Source organism: Oncorhynchus gorbuscha, linkage group LG03, assembly GCF_021184085.1.
Source record: "Oncorhynchus gorbuscha isolate QuinsamMale2020 ecotype Even-year linkage group LG03, OgorEven_v1.0, whole genome shotgun sequence".
In the NCBI taxonomy this organism is placed as follows: domain Eukaryota; kingdom Metazoa; phylum Chordata; class Actinopteri; order Salmoniformes; family Salmonidae; genus Oncorhynchus; species Oncorhynchus gorbuscha.
Genome location: NC_060175.1, coordinates 102,237,792 through 102,264,393, shown reverse-complemented (window position 1 = coordinate 102,264,393; position 26,602 = coordinate 102,237,792). Strand labels below are relative to the sequence as shown.

General features: G+C 45.7%; 1 protein-coding gene across 2 annotated transcripts; it reads left to right on the top strand.

Annotated features, from left to right (window-relative positions):
* The first annotated feature begins 1,186 nt into the window (after window positions 1-1,186).
* On the top strand, window positions 1,187-26,599 carry LOC124032393 (ER membrane protein complex subunit 1-like). 2 transcript variants are annotated; one of them, XM_046344767.1, is made up of 23 exons: window positions 1,187-1,336; window positions 1,788-1,915; window positions 2,036-2,101; window positions 2,273-2,366; window positions 2,514-2,642; window positions 2,887-3,013; window positions 5,568-5,723; window positions 5,843-6,016; window positions 6,248-6,319; window positions 6,528-6,626; window positions 9,066-9,162; window positions 9,798-9,914; window positions 10,337-10,345; window positions 10,664-10,863; window positions 17,766-17,915; window positions 18,173-18,334; window positions 18,730-18,849; window positions 19,100-19,237; window positions 19,728-19,901; window positions 20,754-20,964; window positions 21,568-21,652; window positions 21,886-22,015; window positions 25,493-26,599. In XM_046344767.1, the coding sequence occupies exons 1-23, from the start codon at window positions 1,209-1,211 to the stop codon at window positions 25,670-25,672; spliced, it is 2,946 nt and encodes a 981-aa protein (XP_046200723.1). In that variant the 5' UTR covers window positions 1,187-1,208; the 3' UTR covers window positions 25,673-26,599. The 2 variants fall into 2 exon arrangements, with proteins under 2 accessions (XP_046200723.1, XP_046200724.1); XM_046344768.1 differs by lacking the exon at window positions 10,337-10,345.
* The last annotated feature ends 3 nt before the right edge of the window (window positions 26,600-26,602 follow it).

Genomic DNA, 26,602 nt, shown 5'->3' with positions numbered 1-26,602 from the left:
AGCTCTTTACACAGAGAGGGTGGAGCTCTTCACACAGAGAGGGTGGAGCTCTTCACACAGAGAGGGTGGAGCTCTTTACACAGAGAGGTTGGAGCTCTTCACACAGAGAGGGTGGAGCTCTTCACACAGAGAGGGTGGAGCTCTTCACAGAGAGGGCGGAGCTCTTCACAGAGAGAGGGTGGAGCTCTTCACAGAGAGGGTGGAGCTCTTCACAGAGAGAGGGTGGAGCTCTTCACAGAGAGGGTGGAGCTCTTCACAGAGAGAGGGTGGAGCTCTTCACACAGAGAGGGTGGAGCTCTTCACAGAGAGGGTGGAGCTCTTCACAGAGAGAGGGTGGAGCTCTTCACACAGAGAGGGTGGAGCTCTTCACAGAGAGAGGGTGGAGCTCTTCACACAGAGAGGGTGGAGCTCTTCACAGAGAGAGGGTGGAGCTCTTCACACAGAGAGGGTGGAGCCCTTCGTTCCGGGTCTCTTCTTAACACTTATGGACCCAGAATTTAAACGAGCATCTGACCAATTACACACTTTAGTTCTGGATTAACCCATATTAATAGTAATATTAATTTAGTCCCACAGTCTATGGTTGTGTTTCTACAGTCTATGGTTGTGTTTCTACAGTCTACGGTTGTGTTTATACAGTCTATGGTTGTGTTTCTACAGTCTACGGTTGTGTTTCTACAGTCGATGGTTGTGTTTCTACAGTCTACGGTTGTGTTTCTACAGTCTATGGTTGTGTTTCTACAGTCTATGGTTGTGTTTCTACAGTCTATGGTTGTGTTTATACAGTCTATGGTTGTGTTTCTACAGTCTATGGTTGTGTTTATACAGTCTATGGTTGCATTTCTACAGTCTATGGTTGTGGTTCTACAGGCTCACAGATGGCAGTCAGGGCTTGTGGAAGTGAGAGCATGAATGGAGATTTTACAATTCCTTCTTTCTGGCTGTGTGTGTGTGTGTGTTTGTGTCTCTGTGTGTTTTAGCACCTGTGCGTGTGTGTGTGTGTGTGTGTGTGTGTGTGTGTGTGTGTGTGTGTGTGTGTGTGTGTGTGTGTGTGTGTGTGTGTGTGTGTGTGTGTGTGTGTGTGTGTGTGTGTGTGTGTGTGTGTTTCACACTCCAGCTCGGTAGGTGGCGGTAATACACCACATGTGTTAGTTTACAAACCGCCAATCAAAACGAAAGAAGAAGATCGACCCGGAAGTGATTAGGACATGGTTCGTTATCTTTCTATGAAGCCACCTGCTAAAATGTCTAAACCAACGTCTCTATTTTTAATCTTCTTTTCTTTATTTGTCATGAGTGAAGCTGTCTTCGAAGATCAAGTTGGCAAATTTGATTGGTATGTAGCTGTTCATTGAGAATACCCATTGATGCCTCTATGCAGTTAGCTAAGCTAGTGCTATGTGCTAACCATTGACAATATCAATGGATATTGAGTCCAATATCATAGATCATGGCGAAAAGACAGTAAGTAAGCCTCTGGGGTGTCGGGTTCAGTCAATAGGTATCCTTGTCATGTCTGCACCTGTGTTGACAGTCACTTGTTGGAATAGATCATGAATGTAAATATCTTATTGGATCACTTCCTCTTTGTTGTGGGTTAAGGATCCATGTGGGAAGAAGATCCATGTCCCATCTGCTCCTTGTGACAGGTGTCTTTGCCACAGATATGACTCAGAGTCTCAAAAAGCAGCATTTAATGAAGAAGACAAATATACATTGGTGATTGATTAGCTAATGTACAAAAATATCTAGCTATATTTTCTTATTAAATATTCTCTTATTTCCAGGAGACAACAGTATGTGGGGAAGACCATCTTTGCCCATTTCGACTCGCATTCGCAGTCGTCTAAAACGCTTTTTGTCGCTACCGACAAGAATATCTTTGCGTCTTTCAACTCCAGGACTGGAGATCTCTGTGAGTATTTTGTCATTCATATTACAATACAAAATATGTTTCTAGCTTTTCTCTTTTAGTCTGAAATCTGTTGTTGAATATCTTCCGTAGAGTTCATTATTTTTCATTCCTACTTCACAGTCTGGAGACATGTTGACAAGGCGGGACCAGAGGGAACCATAGATATACTTTTGCTGCATGGACAAGGTGACAATAGTATTTTTTTTAAGGTCACTGTAGACTGCCTAGCTACTTGGCTTAGCCAACATAACTGTGTTGTACAGAGTCAACTACATTGGCTTTATCTTTGCCTATGTTAATTGTACGATTCTGCCATCAGTGGGTATTTGAATGGCTGTTCTTTTACGTCTTCTGTAGATGCTCTGATGGTGGTTGGAGGTGGTCGTTTGCTCCGTTCCTGGGACACCAACATGGGCGGGCTGAACTGGGAGGCCGTGCTGGATACTGGCAGGTGCGTGTGGTTGTCCCTGTGTGCAGATGACCCGTTCTCCATTTTAACTGCGGGTTTTGTAACTGAGAGACACTCCATAGAAATGGACAAGGATTTTAGATATTTTGCCAGATGACTAACTGCTCATAATGTCTCTCTCTATTTCAGCTTCCAGGCTGCGTGTTTTGTGGCCGTACAGGACACAGTAAAGCATGTAGCGGTGCTTAAGAAAGCTGCCATCTCTCTCCACTACCTCACCAATGGACACCAGAAATGGGTGGAAAACCTGCCTGACAGGTAGGGTACAGTACGACACTGGTTCTCATACCTGGGTCCGAACAGTATCTGTTTTATTTCAGACATTTAAGCTGATATAATGGAAACAATAAAAAATGGTCCCAAAAAGTGCAAGCCCATCTCCAGAAAGTCCCAAACAAACAAACGTACGAAGTATCTGAAAGATTTAAAATGCTCTTTTGAATCTAGGTCTTGAGCAATTAGGTGCTGAACTATTAAGTATTTTTTTGGTTGTTGCCCACAGTGATACGGTCCAGTACCAGGCAGTGTACTCTGGGGGAGAAGAGGAGGTCTATGTGTTGGGGGTGGTTCCTAACTCTCACCTCACTATCATAGCCTACAGCCTAGAGGATGGAGAGATCATCAAGCAGGTAACTTGATCGAGAACTCCGTGATGTCTCCTCATCAAATGTCACGGTATAGAAAAGTGTAACTCCATAACTGTCACAGCTGTTTTGAGGTTGTCTGGGATCAGGGCTGTGTGTCTGTGTCTGAGATCAGGGCTGTGTGTCTGTGTCTGAGATCAGGGCTGTGTGTCTGAGATCAGGGCTGTGTGTCTGAGATCAGGGCTGTGTGTCTGAGATCAGGGCTGTGTGTCTGAGATCAGGGCTGTGTGTCTGAGATCAGGGCTGTGTGTCTGAGATCAGGGCTCTGTGTGTGTGTCTGGGATCAGGGCTCTGGGTCTGAGATCAGGGCTGTGTGTGTGTCAGTCCTCACCATGTGATTTATCATAGTAGCAGGCTGAATAATCAGACCCAAATGGAGAAGTGAAAGTGATCGAGTGAAATTTTGAAACGACGTGGACAGAGAAATACAGCTTTTCTCTATCCAATCAGAGCATCAGGATCAACGTACAACCCCGTCCTTCTCTCTACAGACAAGCAAACTAGCCAGTTGAGTTATTTGGACCACGTAATGCCTCACAATTGATTGAATGGCACCCCCCTTCCCCCACACATTTCTTTTTTTCAATAAACACATTTTTTTTGCAATAAAATGCAAATGAATTACTTAAAAATCATACAATGTGATTTTCTGGATTTTTGTTTTAGATTCTGTCTCTCACAGTTGAAGTGTACCTATGATAAAAAATTACAGACCTCTGCATGCTTTGTAAGTAGGAAACACTGCCGATTTTGCAGGTTATCAAATACTTACTTTAGTGTGTATATATATATATATACATTTACAATTACATTTAAGTCATTTAGCAGACGCTCTATGTGGACACCCCTTCAAATTAGTGGATTAGGCTATTTCAGCCATATCCATTGCTGACAGGTATATAAAATCGAGCACACGGCCATGCAATCTCCATAGACAAACATTGGCAGTAGATTGGCCTTACTTAATGCCACCTATCCAACAAGTCAGTTTGTCAAATGTCTGCCATGCGAGAGCTTCCTTTGTCGACTGTAAGTGCTGTTGTTGTGAAATGGAAAAGTCCAGGAGCAACAACGGCTCAGCTACGAAGTGGTAGGCCACATCAGCTCACAGAACGGGAACTCTGAAGTGCCTAACACTCCTACCGAGTTCCGGAAGAAACCTCGACACAAGAACTGTTTGTAGGGAGCTTCATGAAATGGGTTTCCATGGCCGAGCAGCCGCACACAATCCTCAGATTACTATGTGCAAAGCCAAGCGTCGGCTGGAGTGGTGTAAAGCTCGCCGCCATTGGACTCTGGAACAGTGGCAACGTGTTCTCTGGGGTGATGAATCGCGCTTCACCATCTGGCAGTCTGACCGATGAATCTGGGTTTGGCGGATGCCAGGAGAACGCGACCTGCCCCAATGTATATAGTGCCAACTAATGTTTTTCACATCACACACTTCATATAAATAAATGTATTATATAGTTTACTGCAATTGTTTCGCGATTATGTATCTGGAGTGGGTTTGGTTGTTAAATCTCTGTAACCCGGTTCCCCAACATTAAACTCTAGTGTGAACCAAACCCAAAACAAAGATATTTGGCAAATTCTCTGCATTTAACTATTAACTACATCATTAACAATCATAACAAAGTAGGTCTTTCACCTTGTGACACTACACAAGCAATACAATATAACGGAGTGTTCTGGTTAATTCCACAATATAACGGAGTGTTCTGGTGAATTCTACAACATAACGGAGTGTTCTGGTGAATTCTACAACATAACGGAGTGTTCTGGTGAATTCTACAATATAACGGAGTGTTCTGGTGAATTCTACAATATAACGGAGTGTTCTGGTGAATTCTACAATATAACGGAGTGTTCTGGTGAATTCTACAATATAACGGAGTGTTCTGGTGAATTCTTCGACATAACGGAGTGTTCTGGTGAATTCTTCGACATAACGGAGTGTTCTGGTGAATTCTTCGACATAACGGAGTGTTCTGGTGAATTCTTCGACATAACGGAGTGTTCTGGTGAATTCTTCGACATAACGGAGTGTTCTGGTGAATTCTTCGACATAACGGAGTGTTCTGGTGAATTCTACAATATAACGGAGTGTTCTGGTTAATTCTACAATATAACGGAGTGTTCTGGTTAATTCTACAATATAACGGAGTGTTCTGGTTAATTCTACAATATAACGGAGTGTTCTGGTTAATTCTACAATATAACGGAGTGTTCTGGTTAATTCCTCAATATAACGGAGTGTTCTGGTTAATTCCTCAATATAACGGAGTGTTCTGGTTAATTCCTCAATATAACGGAGTGTTCTGGTTAATTCCACAATATAACGGAGTGTTCAGCTTAATTCTACAATATAACAGTGTTCTGGTGAATTCTTCGACATAACGGAGTGTTCTGGTGAATTCTTCGACATAACGGAGTGTTCTGGTGAATTCTACAATGTAACGGAGTGTTCTGGTTAATTCCACAATACACACGTCATAGCTCTAACCCTGTTGGTTGTGATGTCTGTTATGGTTCTCAGAGGTCAGTTGAAGCCCCGTGGCTGTCCAGTGTTGAGTCCAGCTGTGTGGTGATTGGTCAAGGGGTGCTGATGTGTGTGGATCCCGCCACTCTCGCCCTCTACACCCTCCCGATACAGGCCGAGGAGGCGCCACAGTTCAACCAGATCCTACTGCGGGTAACTCCAGTTCAACCACGACTTGGAAGCTCCGAAGTGTAAAGAAAGTCTTCATAGTCTCAGTTAGGTGGACACGCTGGTGTGTAAACAGGCTATATATTGTACCTTTTTCGATCCAGTCTCTGGATCTGGAGGTGTCCCCAGGCTTCCAGCCCGTCCTGGTGTCCAGCCAGCCCCACCCGGCCCGCTCACCCCTCTCAGAGTTCTTTCTCCAGCTCGGACCAGACCACCACGTCCTGCTGCAGCTCAATGCTGATGGATACACCATCGTCCTACTCAGAGACTTCCAGCCGGTACAGAATCACCATTCGTTCATTTTAATGAACTTTAATTTATCCCAGACGGGACATTTATTATTGCTACTTATTTGTTTCCTGTACTACACATCTCTCTGGATAGTGATTCTGCTAAATGGCATATATTATTTCCAAATTTTTAAACCTGAACAAGATTTTTTACCTCAAATGTTGTTAGTTGGAGCTGAATGAGTTGTGTCACTAACTGGAGAATGTCTATATTTCTAGGCGTTCTTGGTCTCATTTGCCACCACAGGGGAGAAGACGGTTGCTGCCGTCATGACTCCCAAAAACGAAACCGTGAGTCTTCAAAAAAAAAAGAAAAAAAAAGAAGTTGAACAACAGTTAAAAAAAAAAGATGTCTCAGAATGACCTAAAAAAAAATCGAATTGTCGCATCATGCATGTGGTCATATAGTGTGTAGTTAGTTACTTCAGTAGAACTATGTAACCCATTTTAGATGTTTTTATTTTTATTTTTTTAAACTGCCTTTCTGTTCCCGCTCCAGGCTTGTGATATCAATCTGTTCAGCGCTGATTCAGGTCGTAGGTTGCTGGATACAACCGTCATCTTTCCCCTCGATCTTAACGGTGGGAAACCCTTCAAGGTCTGTATGAGGAGAACGAGTATAATAGAGTAGGGACTGGAGACCTTGATGGGAGTGGAGTATAGAGTAGGGACTGGAGACCTTGATGGGAGTGGAGTATAGAGTAGGGATTGGAAGTGGAGTATAGAGTAGGGAGTGGAGTATAGAGTAGGGATTGGAGTATAGAGTAGGGACTGGAGTATAGAGTAGGGACTGGAGTATAGAGTAGGGATTGGAAGTGGAGTATAGAGTAGGGACTGGAGTATAGAGTAGGGATTGGAAGTGGAGTATAGAGTAGGGACTGGAGTATAGAGTAGGGACTGGAGTATAGAGTAGGGACTGGAGTATAGAGTAGGGAGTGGAGTATAGAGTAGGGAGTGGAGTATAGAGTAGGGACTGGAGTATAGAGTAGGGATTGGAGTATAGAGTAGGGACTGGAGTATAGAGTAGGGACTGGAGTATAGAGTAGGGACTGGAGTATAGAGTAGGGACTGGAGTATAGAGTAGGGACTGGAGTATAGAGTAGGGACTGGAGTATAGAGTAGGGACTGGAGTATAGAGTAGGGACTGGAGTATAGAGTAGGGACTGGAGTATAGAGTAGGGACTGGAGTATAGAGTAGGGAGTGGAGTATAGAGTAGGGATTGGGAGTGGAGTAGGGATTGGGAGTGGAGTATAGAGTAGGGATTGGGAGTGGAGTATAGAGTAGGGAGTGGAGTATAGAGTAGGGAGTGGAGTATAGAGTAGGGAGTGGAGTATAGAGTAGGGAGTGGAGTATAGAGTAGGGAGTGGAGTATAGAGTAGGGAGTGGAGTATAGAGTAGGGATTGGGAGTGGAGTATAGAGTAGGGATTGGAAGTGGAGTATAGAGTAGGGAGTGGAGTATAGAGTAGGGATTGGGAGTGGAGTATAGAGTAGGGATTGGGAGTGGAGTATAGAGTAGGGATTGGAAGTGGAGTATAGAGTAGGGATTGGAAGTGGAGTATAGAGTAGGGATTGGGAGTGGAGTATAGAGTAGGGATTGGAAGTGGAGTATAGAGTAGGGATTGGAAGTGGAGTATAGAGTAGGGATTGGGAGTGGAGTATAGAGTAGGGATTGGGAGTGGAGTATAGAGTAGGGATTGGGAGTGGAGTATAGAGTAGGGAGTGGAGTATAGAGTAGGGATTGGAAGTGGAGTATAGAGTAGGGATTGGGAGTGGAGTATAGAGTAGGGATTGGGAGTGGAGTATAGAGTAGGGATTGGAGTAGGGATTGGGAGTGGAGTATAGAGTATAGAGTAGGGATTGGAAGTGGAGTATAGTGTAGGGATTGGGAGTGGAGTATAGAGTAGGGATTGGGAGTGGGGTATAGAGTAGGGATTGGGAGTGGAGTATAGAGTAGGGATTGGGAGTGGAGTATAGAGTAGGGATTGGGGACTTTGGTGGGAGTGGAGGCCAACAAAAAAATCAGAACTCGTACCCACATCCGTACTTCCAACTTTCAAGCTAAACATTTTCGCGGCAACCCCTTTTGACAGCGGAGATTTTAGTTGTTAATTTTAGCTGGTTCTGTTTTTTTTTTGTGGGGGGGGGTCTTTGGGAATTTATCCACGGGCTGCTATTGATTATAGAGCTGGGGTGGGCAAATGGATTGCCATGCGACCCACGGCCCACTTTTAAATATATTTTTTTAAGGCCTTCTGATCAATTTACTGTTGCTAGGTAGAATAGTAGATAGAGTACACAAGGTGCAATTTCAACATGTGGTTGTGAATCAGCCGTTTTTCTCTTATGTCAGTCCTTCTGTAGCTCAGTTGGTAGAGCATGGCGCTTGTAACGCCAGGGTAGTGGGTTCGATCCCCGGGACCACCCATACGTAGAATGTATGCACACATGACTGTAAGTCGCTTTGGATAAAAGCGTCTGCTAAATGGCATTTATTATTATTATTTATTAATTAGCCCAATTAACCTCAGCATGTTTTGGGGGGGGGGGGATTGCCAATCAGCTATCTAAACTTGTAATCATGGTCGACTCACCAGCCGGGGACGCCCCTATTGATTTTGTTAGTCAGTCTCACTCAGACATCATATTTAAAAGATGCCAATACTTCTCTCTGCCTCGTGGTAAAATGAGTAGAATTGCACAAAAATGTTCCTCTAAAACATACAAAATGCCTCTCTTGGCTGTTAAGACGGGGGGAATTGGGGGGGTATACACGGATGTGGGTATGCAGACCCACGAGCCACTGCGGCTCCTCGTGATGAGTTCAGATTTTTTTTGTGCCCCCGACCCTCATCAATGTTGACCAAGTCCCTGGTACAGAGTAGTCTGGCATGAGCCCCACCGAGCCAACCCATCACCTGTTGGAATATACCTGTGTAGAGGTGATGGAGGGAAGTCAATCAGTCAGATGTTGTTTTTGTTCAGGAAGTCGGGTGTTTAAATGAGGTCCGTAACAGTCGAACGTGTTCCCTCCCCAGCTGTACGTTCATGCCTTCCTGAAGAAGGACGACTCTGTGGGCTACAGGGTCCTTGTGCAGACACAGGACCATGCTCTCACCTTCATACAGCAGCCAGGTACACACACACACACACTGGTACACACACACACACACTGGTACACACACACACACACACACACACACACACACACACACACACACACACACACACACACACACACACACACACACACACACACACACACACACACACACACACACACACACACACGGGTACACACACACACACACACGGGTACACACACACACACACACGGGTACACACACACACACACACGGGTACACACACACACACACACACACACACACACACACACACACACACACACACACACACACACACACACACACACACACACACACACACACACACACACACACACACACACACACACACACACACACACACACACGGGTACACACACACACACACACGGGTACACACACACACACACACACACACGGGTACACACACACACACACACACACGGGTACACACACACACACACACGGGTACACAAACACTGGTACACACACTGGTACACACACACACACACTGGTACACACACACACACACTGGTACACACACACACACACTGGTACACACATACACACACACTGGTACACACATACACACACACTGGTACACACACACTAGACGAGGCTTCTAACCAACACCTGTGATTCCAGGACGTGTGGTATGGACCAGAGAGGAGGCCCTTGCTGATGTTGTTACCATGGAGATGGTGGACCTGCCACTCACTGGGACCCAGGCGGAGCTGGAGGGGGAGTTTGGCAAGAAAGCTGGTAAAGAACATCAAAGATCCTGACTAACATGAATAATTTAATCATCTTAAAAACAAGCATAGCAAAGACAACCGTGCATAAATAAAATGACGAGGAAAACACACACAAAAAAAGGAGTTGTCTCAATACAATACTATCAATGCCTAGTCATTCCCTTCAGATCTATGTTTTATTTTAACATTTAAAAAAATATTTTTTTAAATTATTTAAAAAAAATATATAAGTATTTAACTTTTAATGTGTTTTATCTCTTTGTGGAAGTATATATATTTTTTTGTTGCCTGTATTTGTTGTCAACAACTGATAGCGTATAAGGTTAAATGACCATGTCTAAATGAATACTCCTGAATGTGTCGTTATCCTCCGTCGGCTTCATGCCCCCTCTCTCTCTCTGGTTTTCTCACTGCTGCGCTTGGATCCAGCCGTTCAAGGTAACGCTGTGAGCTTGCAGTCCTTTCGGTTTGCTTGTGTTTGAAGGTGTTGTGTTTTGTAAGATCAGTAGTGAAAGTAGCTCCTTCTATAAAAGTTTAGTTGCTTTGCCGTTTCTTGTAATCTGCCATTTTGTTTTGTGTTTCGACGTAGATTAGTTTGTGCTCGTCAGTGGGGGGGGGTGGTGGTGTTATTTTATTGTCCCTGTAGATAGAATCCAGCCTGCTGTCGTGAAACGCATCACTTCCTAACAGACAATGAATTTGAATGTAATGGATTAAGATGTGACTGGAACCCCCACCCCCCACCCCCCCCTACAGACGGGTTATTCCCCATGGTGCTGAAGCGTCTGTCATCCCAGGTGATTCTGCTCCAGGCCTGGCTGGCCCACCTGTGGAAGCTGTTCTACGAAGCCCGTAAACCCCACGGCCAGGTTAAGAACGAGGTCACCATAGAAACGTTGTCCAGGGATGAGTTCAACCTGCAGAAGATGATGGTTATGGTCACGGCCTCGGGGAAGGTAAGACAAAGGGGGGTCACGGCCTCGGGGAAGGTAAGACTGAGGGGGGGGGGTCACGGCCTCGGAAGGTAAGACTAAGGGAGGGGGGGTCACGGCCTCGGGGAAGGTAAGACGAAGGGGGTCACGGCCTCGGGGAAGGTAAGACTAGGGGGGGGGTCACGGCCTCGGGGAAGGTAAGACTAAGGGGGGTCACGGCCTCGGAAGATAAGACGAAGGGGGGTCACGGCCTCGGGGAAGGTAAGACTAAGGGGGGGGGGTCACGGCCTCGGGGAAGGTAAGACTAAGGGGGGGTCACGGCCTCGGGAAGGTAAGACTAAGGGGGGGGTCACGGCCTCGGGGAAGGTAAGACTAGGGGGGGGGTCACGGCCTCGGAAGGTAAGACTAAGGGGGGGGTCACGGCCTCGGGAAGGTAAGACTAAGGGGGGGGTCACGGCCTCGGGGAAGGTAAGACTAAGGGGGGGGGTCACGGCCTCGGGAAAGGTAAGACTAAGGGGGGGTCACGGCCTCTGGGAAGATAAGACTAGGGGGGGTCACGGCTTCGGGGAAGGTAAGACTAAGGGGGGTCACGGCCTCGGGGAAGGTAAGACTAAGGGGGGGGTCACGGCCTCGGGGAAGGTAAGACTAAGGGGGGGGGGTCACGGCCTCGGGGAAGGTAAGACTAAGGGGGGGTCACGGCCTCGGGGAAGGTAAGACTAAGGGGGGGGTCACGGCCTCGGGGAAGGTAAGACTAAGGGGGGGGGGTCACGGCCTCGGGGAAGGTAAGACTAAGGGGGTCACGGCCTCGGAAGATAAGACGAAGGGGGGGGGGGTCACGGCCTCGGAAGATAAGACGAAGGGGGGGGGGTCACGGCGTCGGGGAAGGTGAGCCAGAGTGAGCGAGTGTGTGTATGCGTGTGTATATATATGTGTGTGTGTAGTTGGCAGAAGGTGAGAAACTACCTGGTTTAAAACATTTTAGATGGGATCGACTGTCTGTTGACCTCAGCACCAACATTGGGCTAGATGGGATCTACTGTCTGTTGACCTCAGCACCAGCATTGGGCTAGATGGGATCTACTGTCTGTCGACCTCAGCACCAACATTGGGCTGGATGGGATCTACTGTCTGTTGACCTCAGCACCAACATTGGGCTGGATGGGATCTACTGTCTGTCGACCTCAGCACCAACATTGGGCTAGATGGAATCTACTGTCTGTCGACCTCAGCACCAACATTGGGCTAGATGGGATCTACTGTCTGTTGACCTCAGCACCAACATTGGGCTGGAATGGATCTACTGTCTGTTGACCTCGGCACCAACATTGGGCTAGATGGGATCTACTGTCTGTTGACCTCAGCACTAAATCTAAATTGCCCCATATTATATATATATATATATATATACAGTGCCTTGTGAAAGTATTCGGCCCCCTTGAACTTTGCAACCTTTTGCCACATTTCAGGCTTCAAACATAAAGATATAAAACTGTATTTTTTTGTGAAGAATCAACAACGAGTGGGACACAATCATGAAGTGGAACGACATTTATTGGATATTTCAAACTTTTAACAAATCAAAAACTGAAAAATTGGGCGTGCAAAATTATTAAAATATCCCAGAATTGTAACATATGCACAAAAAAAGCTTATTTCTCTAAAAAATGTTGCCAGAAAATGGAATGTTCATTTATCTACCATAAGCCGCCTCTGTTGTTTTTAGAGGATTTGTCAGTACGTCCAACCGGCCAAACAGCCGCAGACCCATGTGTGTGGGCGAGTTGTGAACAGAGTGCCCCGTGGTGGCGATGGGGTTATGGTATGGATAGGCATAAGCTACGGACAACGAACACAATTGCATTTTCTCGATGGCAATTTGAAAGCACAGAGATACCGTGAAGAGATCCTGAGGCCCGTTGTCGTGCCATTCATCCACCGCCATCACCTCATGTTTCAGCATGATAATGAACAGCCCCATGTTGCAAGGATCTGTACACAATTCCTGGATCCGTTGTCTGCATACTCACCAGACATGTCACCCATTGAGCATGTTTGGGATGCTCTGGATTGACGTGTACTCCAGCAACTTCGTACAGCCATTGAAGAGGAGTGGGACAACATGCCACAATCAACAGTCTGATCAACTCTATGTGAAGGAGATGTGACGCGTGGGCCTCCCGGGTGGCGCAGTGGTCTAAGGCACTGCATCGCAGTGCTAGCTGTGCCACCAGAGACTCTGGGTTCGAGCCCAGGCTCTGTCACAGCCGGCCGCGACCGGGAGGTCCATGGGGCGAAGCACAATTGGCCCAACGTCATCCAGGTTAGGGAGGGCTTTGCCGGCAGGGATATCCTTGTCTCATCGCGCACTAGTGACACCTGTGGCGGGCCGGGCGCAGTGCACGCTGACCACGTCGCCAGGTGTACGGTGTTTCCTCCGATACATTGGTGTGACTGGCTTCTAGGGTTAAGCGGGCATTGTGTCAAGATGTCATAAGGTGAATGCACCAATTTGTAAGTCGCTCTGGATAAGAGTGTCTGCTAAATGACTTAAATGTAAATGTAAATGTAAGAAGTGCGTCTTGGTTGGGTTGTGTTTCGGAGGACGCACGGCTCTCGACCGTCGCCTCTCCCGAGTCCGTACGGGAGTTGCAGCGATGAGACAAGACTGTAACTACCAATTGGAAACCACAGAATTGGTTGAGAAAAAAAGGGGTAAAGAACAGATGTGTCGCGCTGCTTGAGGCAAATGGGGATCACACCAGATACTGACTGGGTCTCTGATCCACACCAGATACTGACTGGTTTACTGATCCACACCAGATACTGACTGGTTTTCTGATCCACACCAGATACTGACTGGGTTTTCTGATCCACACCAGATACTGACTGGGTCTCTGATTCACACCAGATACTGACTGGTTTTCTGATCCACACCAGATACTGACTGGGTCTCTGATTCACACCAGATACTGACTGGTTTTCTGATCCACACCAGATACTGACTGGTTTTCTGATCCACACCAGATACTGACTGGTTTACTGATCCACACCAGATACTGACTGGTATTCTGATCCACACCAGATACTGACTGGTTTTCTGATCCACACCAGATACTGACTGGTATTCTGACCCACACCAGATACTGACTGGGTTTCTGATCCACACCAGATACTGACTGGGTTTCTGATCCACACCAGATACTGACTGGTTTTCTGATCCACACCAGATACTGACTGGGTTTCTGATCCACACCAGATACTGACTGGTTTTCTGATCCACACCAGATACTGACTGGTTTTCTGATCCACACCAGATACTGACTGGGTTTCTGATCCACACCAGATACTGACTGGTATTCTGATCCACACCAGATACTGACTGGTATTCTGATCCACACCAGATACTGACTGGTATTCTGATCCACACCAGATACTGACTGGGTTTCTGATCCACACCAGATACTGACTGGTATTCTGATCCACACCAGATACTGACTGGTATTCTGATCCACACCAGATACTGACTGGTTTTCTGACCCACACCAGATACTGACTGGTATTCTGATCCACACCAGATACTGACTGGTTTACTGATCCACACCAGATACTGACTGGTTTTCTGATCCACACCAGATACTGACTGGTTTTCTGATCCACACCAGATACTGACTGGGTCTCTGATCCACACCAGATACTGACTGGGTCTCTGATCCACACCAGATACTGACTGGTTTTCTGATCCACACCAGATACTGACTGGTTTTATGATCCACACCAGATACTGACTGGTTTTCTCATCCACACCAGATACTGACTGGTTTTCTGATCCACACCAGATACTGACTGGTTTTCTGATCCACACCAGATACTGACTGGTTTTCTGATCCACACCAGATACTGACTGGGTTTCTGATCCACACCAGATACTGACTGGGTTTCTGATCCACACCAGATACTGACTGGGTTTCTGATCCACACCAGATACTGACTGGGTTTCTGATCCACACCAGATACTGACTGGTTTACTGATCCACACCAGATACTGACTGGGTCTCTGATCCACACCAGATACTGACTGGTTTTCTGATCCACACCAGATACTGACTGGGTCTCTGATCCACACCAGATACTGACTGGGTCTCTGATCCACACCAGATACTGACTGGGTTTATGATCCACACCAGATACTGACTGGTTTACTGATCCACACCAGATACTGACTGGTTTTCTGATCCACACCAGATACTGACTGGTTTACTGATCCACACCAGATACTGACTGGGTTTCTGATCCACACCAGATACTGACTGGGTTTCTGATCCACACCAGATACTGACTGGGTCTCTGATCCACACCAGATACTGACTGGTTTACTGATCCACACCAGATACTGACTGGGTTTCTGATCCACACCAGATACTGACTGGGTTTCTGATCCACACCAGATACTGACTGGGTTTCTGATCCACACCAGATACTGACTGGTTTACTGATCCACACCAGATACTGACTGGTATTCTGATCCACACCAGATACTGACTGGTTTTCTGATCCACACCAGATACTGACTGGTATTCTGACCCACACCAGATACTGACTGGGTTTCTGATCCACACCAGATACTGACTGGGTTTCTGATCCACACCAGATACTGACTGGTTTTCTGATCCACACCAGATACTGACTGGGTTTCTGATCCACACCAGATACTGACTGGTTTTCTGATCCACACCAGATACTGACTGGTTTTCTGATCCACACCAGATACTGACTGGGTTTCTGATCCACACCAGATACTGACTGGTATTCTGATCCACCAGATACTGACTGGTATTCTGATCCACACCAGATACTGACTGGTATTCTGATCCACACCAGATACTGACTGGGTTTCTGATCCACACCAGATACTGACTGGTATTCTGATCCACACCAGATACTGACTGGTATTCTGATCCACACCAGATACTGACTGGTTTTCTGACCCACACCAGATACTGACTGGTATTCTGATCCACACCAGATACTGACTGGTTTACTGATCCACACCAGATACTGACTGGTTTTCTGATCCACACCAGATACTGACTGGTTTTCTGATCCACACCAGATACTGACTGGGTCTCTGATCCACACCAGATACTGACTGGGTCTCTGATCCACACCAGTACTGACTGGTTTTCTGATCCACACCAGATACTGACTGGTTTTATGATCCACACCAGATACTGACTGGTTTTCTCATCCACACCAGATACTGACTGGTTTTCTGATCCACACCAGATACTGACTGGTTTTCTGATCCACACCAGATACTGACTGGTTTTCTGATCCACACCAGATACTGACTGGGTTTCTGATCCACACCAGATACTGACTGGGTTTCTGATCCACACCAGATACTGACTGGGTTTCTGATCCACACCAGATACTGACTGGGTTTCTGATCCACACCAGATACTGACTGGGTTTCTGATCCACACCAGATACTGACTGGTTTACTGATCCACACCAGATACTGACTGGGTCTCTGATCCACACCAGATACTGACTGGTTTTCTGATCCACACCAGATACTGACTGGGTCTCTGATCCACACCAGATACTGACTGGTTTTCTGATCCACACCAGATACTGACTGGGTTTATGATCCACACCAGATACTGACTGGTTTACTGATCCACACCAGATACTGACTGGTTTTCTGATCCACACCAGATACTGACTGGTTTACTGATCCACACCAGATACTGACTGGGTTTCTGATCCACACCAGATACTGACTGGGTTTCTGATCCACACCAGATACTGACTGGGTCTCTGATCCACACCAGATACTGACTGGTTTACTGATCCACACCAGATACTGACTGGGTTTCTGATCCACACCAGATACTGACTGGGTTTCTGATCCACACCAGATACTGACTGGGTTTCTGATCCCACACCAGATACTGACTGGTTTTATGATCCACACCAGATACTGACTGGGTTTCTGATCCACACCAGATACTGACTGGTGTTCTGATCCACACCAGATACTGACTGGTTTTCTGATCCACACTAGATACTGACTGGTTTTCTGATCCACACCAGATACTGACTGGGTTTCTGATCCACACCAGATACTGACTGGGTTTATGATCCACACCAGATACTGACTGGTTTTCTGATCCACACCAGATACTGACTGGGTTTCTGATCCACACCAGATACTGACTGGTTTTCTGATCCACACCAGATACTGACTGGGTTTCTGGTCCACACCAGATACTGACTGGGTTTCTGATCCACACCAGATACTGACTGGGTTTCTGATCCACACCAGATACTGACTGGGTTTATGATCCACACCAGATACTGACTGGGTTTATGATCCACACCAGATACTGACTGGGTTTCTGATCCACACCAGATACTGACTGGGTTTCTGATCCACACCAGATACTGACTGGGTTTCTGATCCACAACGTTTTATAATGTTTCAGTGACCAATCTGTATTCCCAGTCATGTGAAATCCGTAGATTAGGGACCTAATGGATTTATTTCAATTGACTTGATTTCCTTCAATGAACTGTAACTCATTAAAATCTTTAGAAATTGTTCCATGTTGTGTTTTTAAAAATATTTTTGTTAAGTATAGTTTTATGGTATTAGAAAACAAAATTGGATTGAGCTTTGACATCCGTTGGATTACTTGGGTGACACTATGCTGGATGTTGTCACTTCAGTCGTCGTAGTAACACAAGCTCTATATGCTCTGAATGTCTTGTTTTAGTTTTTGTTGTGCAATCGATGAGTAAACTATTGGAATGTTTTGGTTGTTTCACAGCACGTTCATCTCAGCCAATAGGTCTTGAGTCATACTTTATAGGCCACTCCTATTTAGCTGAAGGACATCTTTTTTATCTTCGTTTGGTCTCAGCTGTTTGGCATCGACAGCAAGTCAGGCTCTATTCTGTGGAAGCACTACCTGGAGAATGTCCAGCCCAACGCAGTTTTCAAACTGATCGTCCAGAGGACCACCGCTCACTTCCCCCATCCCCCACAATGCACTCTGCTCATCAAGGATAAGGTAGGAACAACACCGTGTTGCGAACTAGTCCTTACAACACCATTCTGTGGGTGTTTTTATTTGTTAAATTATTATAAATGATTTATTACATATGACAAATTAACTTAGTTATTTGATCTTGAACATGAGAAATACACAGTTAAAGCATCTCAGTAGGATTTAGGTCCTAAGTGTTTACATAGCTATGCAGGGCTGCCCCTTTTCCGACTTGATGTAATTTTGGGTGAAATCAAAATATTTTGCTTCCCCCCCCCCAGGACACTGGCCTGGCCACCCTGCATGTGTTCAACCCCATATTTGGCAGGAAGAGTCACATCGCCCCGCCAGCCCTGCCCCGCCCCATCCTCCAGTCACTGCTACTACCTGTTATAGACCAGGACTACGCCAAGGTCCTGTTGCTGGTCGACGACCAATACAAGGTAACGTCGGTGGAAAATAAAATAACACTTCTGGTGCATTGTGGGAGAGATTTGCACCAATGTTTTCTCATGTACCTGTTCTCGTTGACTGAACCTCATAGCTGATTACTGAGCACTAATTATTCTGTCTCATAATGATTGTCCTCCCTCCCTTCCTTCCTTCCTTCCTTCCTTCCTTCCTTCCTTCCTTCCTTCCTTCCTTCCTTCCTTCCTTCCTTCCTTCCTTCCTTCCTTCCTTCCTTCCTTCCTTCCTTCCTTCCTTCCTTCCCTCCCTCCCTCCCTCCCTCCCTCCCTCCCTCCCTCCCTCCCTCCCTCCCTCCCTCCCTCCCTCCCTCCCTCCCTCCCCTCCCTCCCTCCCTCCCTCCCTCCCTCCCTCCCTCCCTCCCTCCCTCCAGGTGACAGCCTTCCCCTCCACTAAGAACGTCCTGCAGCAGCTCCAGGAGATGGCCTCCTCCATCTTCTTCTACCTGATCCGCTCAGATCAGGGAAACCTGTCTGGATTCAGGCTGCGCAAGGTGACTTAACACTGTGTGTGTGTGTGTGTGTGTGTGTGTGTGTGTGTGTGTGTGTGTGTGTGTGTGTGTGTGTGTGTGTGTGTGTGTGTGTGTGTGTGTGTGTGTGTGTGTGTGTGTGTGTGTGTGTGTGTGTGTGTGTGTGTGTGTGTGTGCGAGCATGGAACATTAGTTTGTGTGTGTCTGCGTGAATGTGACATTCATTGTGTGTGTTTTAGACATTCATTGTGTGTGTGTGTGTGTGTTCATACAGGACCTGTCCACAGAGCGGATCTGGGAGGTGGTCCTTCCTACAGAGGTTCAGAAGATAGTAGCGGTCAATGGGAAGAGACCCAACGAGCATGTCCACTCTCAGGGCAGAGTGATGGGAGACCGTAGTGTTCTCTACAAGGTAATGACAGCTCTACGTACTAGTGAACTACAGGGTCCACTCTCAGGGCAGAGTGATGGGAGACCGTAGTGTTCTCTACAAGGTAATGACAACTCTACGTACTAGTAAACTACAGGGTCCACTCTCAGGGCAGAGTGAAGGGGAGACCGTAGTGTTCTCTACAAGGTAATGACAACTCTACGTACTAGTAAACTACAGGGTCCACTCTCAGGGCAGAGTGATGGGAGACCGTAGTGTTCTCTACAAAGTAATGACAGCTCTACGTACTAGTAAACTGCAGGGTCCACACTCAACAATTACAAATTAAAGGATGGTTTCCCAGATCCAGTCCTAGACTAGTTTTTTAAAATTAAAAGTTTAAAAACTGGCACCAAAAGTTGAACTTTTTAATATTTCACAAGTGCAAAATACAAACGTTTTTGGAATTAATAAAGTAGGAATATTGTGTGCGGACCTGAATATAACAGTCTCTTTCGTTTTCTCACCACAGTACCTGAACCCTAACCTGCTGGCAGTGGTGACAGAGAGTACAGACACCCACCCTGAGCGGGCCTTCGTGGGCGTGTTCCTGGTCGACGGTGTGACTGGACGCATCATCCATGAAGCTGTCCAGAGGAAGGCCAGGGGGCCCGTACACTTTGTCCACTCTGAGAACTGGGTGGTGGTGAGTAGTAGTAGTACCAGTAGTGGTGGTGGTGGTAGTTGTAGCAGTTGTAGTACCAGTAGTGGTGGTAGTAGTACCAGTAGTAGTAGTACCAGTAGTAGTGGTGGTGGTACTAGTGGTGGTGGTGGTAGTAGTAGTACCAGTAGTAGTAGTGGTGGTAGTAGTACCAGTAGTAGTAGTGGTGGTAGTAGTACCAGTAGTAGTAGTGGTGGTAGTAGTACCAGTAGTAGTAGTGGTGGTAGTAGTACCAGTAGTACCAGTAGTGGTGGTAGTAGTACCAGTAGTAGTACCAGTAGTGGTGGTGGTAGCAGTAGTAGTAGCAGTAGTAGTAGTGGTGGTAGTAGTAGTACCAGTAGTAGTAGTGGTGGTAGTAGTAGTACCAGTAGTAATAGTGGTGGTAGCAGCAGCAGTAGTGGTGGTGGTAGTAGTAGCAGTAGTACCAGTAGTAGTGGTGGTAGTAGTAGCAGTAGTACCAGTAGTAGTGGTGGTAGTAGTAGTACCAGTAGTAGTAGTGGTGGTAGTAGTAGTACCAGTAGTAATAGTGGTGGTAGCAGCAGCAGTAGTGGTGGTGGTAGTAGTAGCAGTAGTACCAGTAGTAGTAGTGGCGGTGGTGGTGGTAGTACCAGTAGTAGTAGTGGTGGTGGTGGTAGTACCAGTAGTAGCAGTGGTGGTAGTAGTGGCGGTGGTGGTGGTGGTAGTAGCAGCAGTAGTTGTTGAAGCAGTATTTGCAACAGAAACCGTAGAAGTAGTAGTTATGGTCGCAAATGTTCCAAAGATGATTTCTGTTTTGAGAAAAAGGTTAATGAACTGCTGCCTTAACCCTCACCATTTTCTCTCCTTCCCTCTCCACAGTATGAGTACTGGAACACCAAGTCCAGGCGTAATGAGTTCAGTGTGCTGGAGCTGTTTGAAGGGACAGAGCTGTATAACAGCACCGTGTTCAGTAGTCTGGACAGACCCCATCTGCCCCAGGTCCTACAGCAGACCTACATCTTCCCTTCTCCCATCACCACTATGGAGGCTACGCTCACTGAGAAGGGCATCACCTCTAGACATCTCCTGGGTCAGTATAGGAGGGGTGGGTGGATAGATGGACTGTGTGTAGGAGAATGGGTGGGATGGATGGAGGGGTGGGTGGGAGAATGGATGGATGAACGGGTGGGTGGGAGGATGGATGGATGAACGGGTGGGTGGGAGGATGGATGGAGGGGTGGGTGGGAGGGAGGGAGAATGGGTGGGTGGGTGGGTGGGTGGGTGGGAGAATGGATGGATGTACGGGTGGGAGAATGGATGGATGTACGGGTGGGAGGATGGATGGATGGATGGATGGATGAACGGGTGGGTGGGAGGATGGATAGATGGATGGAGGGGTGGGAGAATGGATGGAGGGGTGGGAGAATGGATGGAGGGGTGGGAGAATGGATGGAGGGGTGGGAGAATGGATGGAGGGGTGGGTGGATGCATGGATGGACGGACGTGTGGGTGGGAGAATGTATGGATGGATGGGAGGATGGATGGATGGATGGATGGAGGGGTGGGTGGGTGGGTGGGTGAATGGATGGGAGGATGGATGGGAGGATGAATGGAGGGGGGGAGTGGATCTTTCAGCACCATATCTATCTGCATCATAACTCTATTTTTTTCTCTGGATATTTCTTTCTCAAAGTGGGGTTACCATCAGGAGCCATCTTGTCTCTCCCCAAGATGTTCCTGGATCCACGGAGACCAGAGGTTGTCACTGAACACAGCCGGTTAGTACCAACACCACGTTCATTTGGCACCAAATGGAAGAAAATGAACTGAAACAGGGAGGGAATACCTGGTCCAACAACAAACCCTCATTTTTCATTTTCTGTTGCAAAACGTTTTGTGTGCCCTAATGAACAGAACCCTGTTGTTGATGTTGTCTGACCTTTTTTAAGGGTGGAATATTGGTTCCTTGTCACTATATGAAAGTAAGAATTGGCTTATCATTTATTTCCAGTGAGGAGAACCTTATACCCTATGCCCCAGAGATGCCCATCCGCACAGAGTGGTTCATCAACTACAATCAGACCGTAGCGAGAGTGAAAGGAATCTACACTGCCCCCTCTGGCCTGGAGTCCACATGTCTGGTGAGTCTATGGTCCATTACAGTGGTTCCCAAACTGTTGGGTGTGCTGGGCGCAGCGTTTTTTTTTTTTTTAAGGAACTCAGTCGGGCTTTCAACTTACTTTTGAAAGTTTTAATTGTAGAAGGAGGTTTTCGATGCCAGCTGCCCAGCAAAGGGCTATTCGTCATCAGCATCTAGCTCCGGGGAGCAATCCTCGAAGATGAGGCCATACTTCAAACTATTCAACAAAATGACATATTGCATTCTATCTCTGTTCATTCAATTAAGACTACTCGATTGAACACTTATGATGTCAGTCATTGCAGACCTTAGAGAGCTATTTATAACTTCTCAGAAATGTCCAGATTGACTACTATCAGCTAGCAAGGTTTTATTTTTATTTTTTTAAAGCCATTTGATTTTGTTTTAAAGTTTTAAGGTTTTGCGCGGGATGTTCCCCAATGATGGAAGTGAGTTAAAAAAACAAACAACAAATAGTTTTGGGAACCACTGGTCTATTACACTATCGGCAATGTATCTTTATCACACCTGTTCACTACCTGTATCTACCTGTATTCACCTGTACCTGTATTCACCTGTATTCACCTGTATCTACCTGTATTCACCTGTATCTACCTGTATTCACCTGTATCTACCTGTATTCACCTGTATTCACCTGTACTCACCTGTACTCACCTGTACTCACCTGTATCTACCTGTATCTACCTGTATCTACCTGTATCTACCTGTATCTACCTGTATTCACCTGTATCTACCTGTATTCACCTGTATCTACCTGTATTCACCTGTATTCACCTGTATCTACCTGTATCTACCTGTATTCACCTGTATTCACCTGTATTCACCTGTATTCACCTGTATCTACCTGTATTCACCTGTATTCACCTGTATTCACCTGTATCTACCTGTATTCACCTGTATTCACCCGTATCTACATGTATCTACCTGTATTCACCTGTATTCACCTGTATTCACCTGTATCTACCTGTATTCACCTGTATTCACCTGTATTCACCTGTATTCACCTGTATCTACCTGTATTCACCTGTATTCACCTGTATCTCCCTGTATTCACCTGTATTCACCTGTATTACATTTACATTTAAGTCATTTAGCAGACGCTCTTATCCAGAGCGACTTACAAATTGGTGCATTCACCTTATGACATCCAGTGGAACAGTCACTTTACAATAGTGCATCTAAATCTTAAAGGGGGGGGTGAGAGGGATTACTTATCCTATCCTAGGTATTCCTTAAAGAGGTGGGGTTTCAGGTGTCTCCGGAAGGTGGTGATTGACTCCGCTGTCCTGGCGTCGTGAGGGAGTTTGTTCCACCATTGGGGGGCCAGAGCAGCGAACAGTTTTGACTGGGCTGAGCGGGAGCTGTACTTCCTCAGTGGTAGGGAGGCGAGCAGGCCAGAGGTGGATGAACGCAGTGCCCTTGTTTGGGTGTAGGGCCTGATCAGAGCCTGGAGGTACTGAGGTGCCGTTCCCCTCACAGCTCCGTAGGCAAGCACCATGGTCTTGTAGCGGATGCGAGCTTCAACTGGAAGCCAGTGGAGAGAACGGAGGAGCGGGGTGACGTGAGAGAACTTGGGAAGGTTGAACACCAGACGGGCTGCGGCGTTCTGGATGAGTTGAAGGGGTTTAATGGCACAGGCAGGGAGCCCAGCCAACCTGTATTCACCTGTATCTACCTGTATTCACCTGTATTCACCTGTATTCACCTGTATCTACCTGTATTCACCTGTATCTACCTGTATTCACCTGTATCTACCTGTATTCACCTGTATCTACCTGTATTCACCTGTATCTACCTGTATCTACCTGTATTCACCTGTATCTACCTGTATTCACCTGTATTCACCTGTATTCACCTGTATCTACCTGTATTCACCTGTATTCACCTGTATTCACCTGTATCTACCTGTATTCACCTGTATTCACCTGTATTCACCTGTATCTACCTGTATTCACCTGTATTCACCTGTATTCACCTGTATTCACTTGTATCTACCTGTATTCACCTGTATTCACTTGTAATTCACTTGTATCTACCTGTATTCACCTGTATTCACCTGTATTCACTTGTAATTCACTTGTATCTACCTGTATTCACCTGTATTCACCTGTATCTACCTGTATTCACCTGTATCTACCTGTATTCACCTGTATCTACCTGTATTCACCTGTATTCACCTGTATCTACCTGTATTCACTTGTATCTACCTGTATCTACCTGTATTCACCTGTATTCACCTGTATTCACCTGTATCTACCTGTATTCACCTGTATCTACCTGTATTCACCTGTATCTACCTGTATTCACCTGTATCTACCTGTATTCACCTGTATTCACCTGTATTCACCTGTATCTACCTGTATTCACCTGTATCTACCTGTATTCACCTGTATCTACCTGTATTCACCTGTATCTACCTGTATTCACCTGTATTCACCTGTATCTACATGTATCTACCTGTATTCACCTGTACCTGTATTCACTATCAGTATCTCTACCTGTACATGACCATCTGATCATTTATCACTCTATTATCTCTACCTGTACATGACCATCTGATCATTTATCACTCTATTATCTCTACCTGTACATGACCATCTGATCATTTATCACTCCAGTATCTCTACCTGTACATGACCATCTGATCATTTATCACTCTAGTATCTCTACCTGTACATGACCATCTGATCATTTATCACTCTATTATCTCTACCTGTACATGACCATCTGATCATTTATCACTCTAGTATCTCTACCTGTACATGACCATCTGATCATTTATCACTCTATTATCTCTACCTGTACATGACCATCTGATCATTTATCACTCTAGTATCTCTACCTGTACATGACCATCTGATCATTTATCACTCTATCTCTACATGACCATCTGATCATTTATCACTCTATTATCTCTACCTGTACATGACCATCTGATCATTTATCACTCTAGTATCTCTACCTGTACATGACCATCTGATCATTTATCACTCCAGTGTTAATCTGCTAAAGTGTAATTATTAGTCTACCTCCTCATGCCTTTTGCACACAATGTATAAAGACTTGATTTTTTTTCTACTGTGTTATTGACTTGTTAATTGTTTATTCCATGTGTAATTCTGTGTTGTCTGTTCACACTGCTATGCTTTAACTTGGCCAGGTCGCAGTTGCAAATGAGAACTTGTTCTCAACTAGCCTACCTGGTTAAATAAAATAACAAATTAAAAGTCTGGACTTCCTGCTGCATTTCCAAGACACGGTACACTTGACGATACAGATTAACTGAAGATACAACTATAATGCAGATCAAATACTGAATATTTAACATTTACATTTACATTTAAGTCATTTAGCAGACGCTCTTATCCAGAGCGACTTACAAATTGGTGCATTCACCTTATGACATCCAGTGGGACAGTCACTTAACAATAGTGCATGTATATGTTTTGTTCCACAGGTGGTTGCGTACGGTCTTGACATCTACCAAACCAGGGTGTACCCCTCCAAGCAGTTCGACGTGCTGAAAGATGACTACGACTACGTCCTGATCAGCAGTGTTCTGTTCGCGCTGTTCTTCGCCACCATGATTAGTAAACGTCTGGCACAGGTCAAACTGCTCAACCGAGCCTGGCGGTAAAAGAGTCAACTTCTCACCTTTCTGAACCCTTCCCCATTGCTGCGTGGATGAACCCGGACGATGGAGGTGGACGAGCTGAAGCCGTTTGACAATATCGGCTTAAAATCATCCCCAATGAGTCATTTGATGGGGGCGGGGGTCGGCCATCTTTCTTTTTCAAGGAAGAGTTTCATTTCGATTTTCCTGTCTTTTTTTTTGTGTATAATTTATTTTGTAACATTTTACATTGAGGCAGCCTTTTAAGAGTAGTTATGTCATTGGTAATAACACGTCATTAACTAAACTACTGATAAATCCTTTATAATCTCCCTTAACTAAAGGATAGCCTAATGTAAAGTGATTTTCATGATCACACGATATGAAATGATATTGTTCTTTCACCACAACGAAGAACAGTGCGTGGTTACTTGATGCATCTCAGAGCAAGTGTTCTTCATACTGAAGCTCTGAAATGTTGTTTAGCTGTGAATGATTGGGACATAGTCTATAAAGATTAGGCCTAATTTAAGATGACTAAATGTGGTAGAAATGATTTTACTGTTTTGAATGGTTTCCATAGATCTTTAAAAAAATAAATGTTGGTCATGATGGTTTTGTTGTTCTTGTTTTGTTTGAAGGAACTGTGGGGTTGTGGGTGTACTGAGGTGTTTGTCTTTGGGATCGACTGCCTCCGAGGCTCATCACTGTTGCTCTTTCTTTGATGCGCTGGAAGTTTTTGTATTCACATGATTTATCTTAACTAATATCCCCCCCATGGCTTTTGTGTAAATGTATAGTTTATGTACAGTATATTTATGTCTTAAAAACATTTAAATATTATGACACTCCAGAGTATTCATTTTTCCTATTGGGGAGAACAACTCTGCTTGTGCAACACATTTTCACCAAAACGCTGATGATACCCTCAATAAAATGAATATGACTATTTAT